The sequence below is a fragment of the Cnephaeus nilssonii genome (genome assembly GCF_951640355.1).
Source record: "Cnephaeus nilssonii genome assembly, chromosome: X".
Taxonomy (NCBI): domain Eukaryota; kingdom Metazoa; phylum Chordata; class Mammalia; order Chiroptera; family Vespertilionidae; genus Cnephaeus; species Cnephaeus nilssonii.
Genome location: NC_137071.1, coordinates 114698932 through 114705884, shown reverse-complemented (window position 1 = coordinate 114705884; position 6953 = coordinate 114698932). Strand labels below are relative to the sequence as shown.

General features: G+C 40.0%; 1 protein-coding gene across 1 annotated transcript; it reads right to left on the bottom strand.

The window, feature by feature from the left end:
- Positions 1–2280: 2280 nt before the first annotated feature.
- LOC307095423 (casein kinase I-like) lies at positions 2281–3267 on the bottom strand (the record flags this gene model as incomplete). The annotated part of the gene is made up of 1 exon (XM_079764615.1): positions 2281–3267. One exon carries the CDS (start codon positions 3265–3267, stop codon positions 2281–2283), a length of 987 nt encoding a protein of 328 aa, XP_079620741.1.
- Between the last annotated feature and the right edge of the window lie 3686 nt (positions 3268–6953).

The following is a 6953-nucleotide window of genomic DNA, read 5'->3' as shown; positions in this document are numbered from 1 at the left end:
CAAAAAAACATGAATAATTTCTTCTTAGACTCAGGAAACAGGCTCCCCATATGTATTTTCAGTCTCTCATTCATAATTTCATGAAGCAACTTATAAAAAACCCACTACATGTCTACTCAGTGCTAAGTACTGGGAAGAGAGTGATAAAACATACCTGGTCCTGGATTTGTGGAGATTACAATCCACTGGCAGGAGACTGACGTAACCAATACTATGAGATATGTAGTTTTAAATTGAAGGAAAAGAACAACAGAGAAGACTCCACTTAGATTGGGGTTGAAGTGGTTAGGTAGCTTCCCTGAGGCAGTGGCTACTAATCTGAGGCCAGGAGAATGAGTACTAGTTAGTAGTCCAGGCATAAAGAAAAGAAGCTATGGTATTTACAAGAGAAATAGCTTTGCAATGTCAAGTGCATCTGGAGTGTAGTGAGCATACGTTATGTATTTGGGGTAGCAGTGGTGGTGGCAGAAGATGAGGCAAGAGAGGCAGAAAGGAGCCAAGTCATATAAAGATTTAGGAGCCTTGATAAGGAATTTGGATTTTGCCCTGAGGAAAATTCAATTAATTAAATACAAAAGCAGATATGCAAATTTAACTATGTTTTATTAAACCAGACATAAAAGATAACACTACAACTCTTCTCAATTTTTTGTTGTTAAAATATAGCACTTTTTCATGAAAATCTTAGGTTAACATGTAATAAGTTTGTTAATATTACTTTCAGTACATCAATACATAAATATTTAATTTCTTCCAGTTTTAACTTCCGATAAACATCAATAGAGATAACCAAAAGACAATAGCACTCTGAGGTCTCCAAAAATGTTTAAGAATGTAAAGGAGTCCAGAGGCCAATGCCAACTATTCATCTTCTCCTTTTCTTAAAACTGGTGTGGTTTCCCTTGTTCCAAAAGGCTAAGTCCTTAGATTCATAATAAAAAACTAATTTTTGCTCAGCCGGAGTGGCTCAGTGGTTGAGCATCCACCTATGAATCAGGAGGTCACGGTCAGGGCTCATGCCCGGGTTGTGGGATCAATCCCCAGGGAGGGGCATGCAGGAGGCAACCCATCAATGATTTTTTTCTCATCACTGATGTTTCTCTCTCTCCCTCTACCTCCCTCTCTGAAATCAATACACATATATTTAAACAAAAAAATAAGTTTTACCTTGCAATCTAGAATGATTACTTACAACTACTATGTGATGAATTTTGAAATTATTCTATTCTATTCCAATTAAACCAATTGGTTTCTTAACCAGTAACACACACTTTGAAAAAGTGTGCTCTCACCCCATTTTAAGGTTTAATTACTTCTAGTTTATATCTTTGAGACCATATCTCTTGTCCTAACATTCCTCCTAAGCTCCATCTCTAACAGCTGCCTAGACAGTTCCTCCTTAATATTTCAAAATTACTTAAAACTCAACCTGTTTAAATCTGAACTGATCCCCAATATATTTTTTACCTTTTCAGGTTTTTTAAATTTTTAATGAACTTATAAACAAAAAAGCTCCCATTTCAAAATAAAAACAAAATCCCACATCATATAGATGTTTACAGTTACTATGTTTATCTAAGCAACATACATACATGTTCAGTTTTAAGATGGTAACTAAATTCATGTGACAAATATGCTTTTTTTAAATACCAAGAACATTACAGAGTTAATGCAGTCATAAGGATAATCTAGTAGTCACTACGTTTTTATGTTTTCACTTTAGATGTTGTTATTTCTAGCACAGGCAAGCATGCAGTCTTACATATACTCAAATACTGGAATATTTGGTTGCTACCCTATCAGCAGGCTTGCAAACAAGAAGCCAACCATTTTAAGAATGATTTAATGCAAACCCCAGGGATGGATAAGCCCTAAGAATGCACAATTGTGAACATTTACAACCACAACTTTGGCTGAAGACTGTTCATGCTGCTCTTCTGAAATGAGATCTCAAGCAGTATAATTCAAAGTAAAAGATTTTAACAAAACTTAGCATATGTACAATTTCTCCACCAATTTTTGTATATCAACCATTTAGTTAACTTTTCCACTTGAAAAAAACTGGACACCATGTTTCACTACTTCAGTTAATATTCAAAATACAGCAGGTACAACTCATAGCATCACCAATGCTGCCCAATATTTATATGTAAAATAAGTTCTTTAGAACAAGTAACCGGTTGTCCATAACCATTGGCTAGTGTACATATGGACTAAAATTTCTAGATTTGGGGAGAAACAAATGCTGCTCTGATCATCTGCACTGCTCCGTCTATTCCTTTATTCATGCTTAGAAACCTGTGGGGTTTGGCCCTGCTGACCCTGCCCGCTTGAAGAGGCTGCCTGCTGTGCTGCTTTCTGCTTTAATAATGTCCAATCAAATATGAAGTCATAATGGTAGTTCAGGTTCCTGAAAAGGGTGCGGAATAGCTGCTTCAGATACGTGTAATCTGGGGTTTCCTCAAAGCGTAGCCCACGACAATAGTTTAAGTACATAGCAAATTCTGCAGGAAAGTCATTACATAAAACTTCAACATTTGTGGCCATCTTCTTTTCACAAATCTTTTCATATTTCTGTTTCTTTGTTGCAGCCGTTAGTCCTTGCCATGGCAGGCTGGCTCTATTAAAATACATCAGAACATACCCTAACGATTCCAGGTCGTCGCGGCGACTCTGTTCAATACCAAGATGTGCATTGATGCTAGCATATCGGACAGTGCCAGTGAGATTTTTATCTTCTCTGTATGGTATGTGTTGCTTTGTCCTGTTGTCTCTGTACTTTTTGGCCAAACCAAAATCAACAAGATATAACTTATGACAGTGACGGCCGACGCCCATTACGAAATTATCGGGTTTAATGTCTCTGTGTATAAAGTTCTTTGTATGCACATATTCAATTCTACTTATCATCTGGTCAGCTAGCATAAGTACAGTTTTCATTGTGAAGGTTCTTGAACAGAAATTGAAGAGATCTTCCAGGCTGGGTCCCAGAAGATCCATGACTAGCACATTATAGTCTTTTTCCTGCCCATACCACCGTATGCGGGGGATGCCAATCCCACCCTGAAGAATCTTATAGAGTTTGTTCTCGTACATCAACTGGGGGTGCCTGGCCTTCTGAGATTCTACCTTCACTGCAACCCCCTCACCATTGGTGATGTTGACCGCCAGATAAACGACCCCGAAGGAGCCAGACCCGATCTTTCGTACCAATTTATATTTCCCTCCGACAATGAATTCAGTTTTGGAGGCGCTGCTGCTAGCCATCCTGAGAGACAAAGACCAGACTAGGGCCAAGTCCTAACACCTCGCAGAGGCCTCTGGGGCTGTGGAGGAGGGCGGCTGAAAACGTTAGCTCTCGGGCGGGCGGTACAGGGCCCACAATCCAACAAGAGGTACCTGATCAACGCCGCTCAATCAGGTTTCTTTTTTGCCAGGCCGCAATTTGCGAAGGGTTCTCGCGGTCACCAGGTTGCGCGGCTTGTCTCTGGACTTCCCGGCTGCCCCGCTTCCCCTTAGGCTGGAAAATGGACGCAGGGAGGGTGCAGGGAAGACCAGCTGAGGGCGCGCCAGGGGCACGCTGAGGGGGCGGGTGAGGTGAGAAGCCCAGTGCGTCACAGCGCCAATATGGCTGCTGCCAGCTTCCAGCTTCCGGCTTGCAGCTTCCGGCTTCAGTCCTCCGGCTTCAGTCCTCCGGCTTCAGTCCAAGGGATCCACTCACTAGGCCGATGCCACCATTTCCTTACTGTACTGAAGCCGCCATCTTGTTATTCCAGCTCCAATATATTTTTAAATAGGAAAAATGGAAGATTACAAAATCATATCATTTCATTTATATATGAATTGACTGAAACTAAAATATTTACAAATAGATGTATAGAGAAAGGACTAGGAAAAAATAAATCACAATATTAATAGTGATTCAGGAGATTTTTAGTGATTTTAATTTTTAAAAATATTTGTCTATACTTTATTTTCCATAAGTAAATATTAATTCATAATCAGGAAGCTATTATTAAAAAGTTAAAAACAGAACTAATATTCCTTATAAGTCCTACACCTCTTCTTGCCTTTCATTTTAAAGGTAGGATTCTATTCATATCATGATTTTCTTTTAATAATAATTTTAATAATGCAGACTCCTCTAGGATGACTTTGTTTTGTTTGTTTTTTAAAGACACCACTTTATTTATTTTTTAAAATATATTTTTATTGATTTCAGAGAGGAAGGGAGAGAGAGAGAGAGAGAGCAAAATATCAATGATGAGAGAGAATCATTGATCAGCTGCCTCCTTCATGCCCCCTACTGGGGATGGAGCCCACAACCCCAGCATGTGCCCTTGGCCAGAATGGAACCCCGACCCTTCAGTCCACAGGCCAAGGCTCTATCCCCTGAGCCAAACCGGCTAGGGCTAGGATGACTTTGTTTTATCACCAAAGGAATTCCAATTACAGAATGGGCATAGCCAGGAGTCACGTATTGCCACAAAGTAGGTTCATCCATTTTCTAGGATACCTGATGCCATGGTTGAAGTTCTAGATGCTACAGACTACTGCAGCTCTATGTCTTGCAATTGTATGAAGTAAGGGTTATCCCACAGGTCATCACATAGATACAGGAGAGCAGTCTATCCTTTCGTTCAAATAGTGTTATGAATAAAACCTAAAATTTCTTTAGATCACTTCTGCGTCTGCCTGGGATGCCTTTCTTTCTACATTTCTAGCTGTTTCTCCATAATTATCAGATTCATATCCATTACTACCTTTTCCAAGAAGCCCTCCCTGAATTTCCATCCTGAAATGCTCTCTTTCCTCTCTTTTCTCTCTTCGTTCTTATCCCAGTCCTTTGTACTATAGTTATTTATTTAGATGCCTATTTCTCCTATTGTACATTTTTTTCTTTGAGGGCAGGGACATGTCCTTCTGTATATCTTGTTTATACATAATAGGCCCTAAAGAGATAACTGGGGACAATTTTTGCGTTTAACAACTTTATTTCTAAAACTAAGGATTAAAGTTGGAAGAATTCAGAGGACTATGTTCTGTTAGATCAAATTTAATTAAAATTATCTTTTACTAACTCATATAGGAAACTTTCTTTAAAATCTAGTACCTTGATTTAACACCATCCTTAGTCAATGCCTAAGAGGTAATATTGTATTTTAAAGTGATACTATATGTTTAGTAAATTAGGCTTCTTGGATATGGTGTCAATAATCTACAGCTGCATACTCAAAACTTCAAAGCTTTAAAAACAACATTTTACAATTTCTCATATTGTGGGTGAGATGGGAATTTTTTCTGCTCATCTTGTTTGGGCTCATGCAAGTAGCTACATTTAGTTGGCAGGTCACCAGGGGTTGGGTTCATCCCACATGACCTTTCATGTCTGGTATCTTTGCTGGAGTAGCTTGAACAACTGAAGTGTCTGGGCCTCTCTCTCTTTGTGGTCCCTCCCCAAGAGATCTCATATCTTCTGGATCAGTTAACTACTGTTGCATAACCAATGACCCTAAAATTTAGTGGCTTAAACCAACAGCAATTTATTATTTCTCATGATTCTGTGGGTTAATTACACATTTGCTTTGCTGGTTTTTCCTTGATACATTTGTGCAGTTGCATTCAGCTGGAAGGTTGGCTGGCCTGAAAGGTACAAGGTAGCCTCACTCACATGTTTGGCAATAGGTGCTGAGTGTTGTCTGGATGCCTTAGTTGTGATTTCTTCTCCACGGGGTCTCTCATTCTCGAATAGGTGGCACCAGCTGCCTTAGATGTTGGTGTCAGAGCAGTACCCAACGATGGCCAAGGTAGAAGCTACAACACCTGGAAAGGCATAGGCTCTAGAACACACAGTGTTACTTCTGCTGTGCTTTATTATTTTTTAAAAAATCACAGAACCAGAGAAATAGACTGGGAGCTGCAAAATATTGTGGCTATGCTTTTCTTTGTTCCATAGGCACAATTTAAGATATGAATTATTATAAATGCAATACTGGATTGTGGTATAGTTAAAATTCCAGTGTAGGTGATATAAACTTATATTATATATATATATATCCTACCTAATAAAATAGTAATATGCAAATTGACCGCACCTTCGCTACGCCCAAGCCACGCCCACCAGCAAAAGCCACGCCCATCAGCCAATCAGGGTGAGTATGCAAATTACCCAACAAAGATGGAAGTTAATTTGCATACACTGAGGGAGGGAGGAGTGAAGACTGAAGACAACTTAGAAGGAAGAGGGAGGAAAAGTGGAAAGCAAGGTGGCTGCCAGAGGGAAATCCTGGGCGGGGCGGGGCGGGGCAGAGCGGGGAGGGGCGGGGCGGGACAGAGTGGGGCGGGCGGCAGCGGTGCAAGGGTGCAGGCACCCCGGCCGCAAAGGCGGCGGCAGCGGCAGCGCACGCGGCTGCAGTGGCCGCTTGCAGGATTCTTCCTGCAAATGGGCTACTAGTATATATATATATATATATATATATATATATATATATATAATTGATTTTTTTACAGAGAGGGATAGAGTTAGAAACATTGATGAGAGAGAAACATCTATCAGCTGCCTCCTGCACACTCCCTACTGGGTATGTGCCTACAACCAAGGTACTTGCCCTTGACTGGAATCGAACCTGGGACCCTTGAGTCCACAGGCCGATGCTCTAGCCACTGAGCCAAACAGGTTAGGGTGGTGATACAAACTTTTTCTTTTTTCTTCTCTTTTATTCAGAAGCACTGTCACATTTTCCTTTTATTTTTTTGTTTGTTTGTTTGTTACATAGGAAATCCATGAATGCATTCTTATAGCAAGATATTTAAGGAATATAATAATAGCAAACTCTTTCACAGTAAACTTACAATATGTTCCAGGCTTCATTTTAAGTGCTTTACATACATTGTCTCTTTTAACCCTCACAGCAAGTCTTTGAGGTAAGCAATATTTACCACCATTTTGTAGA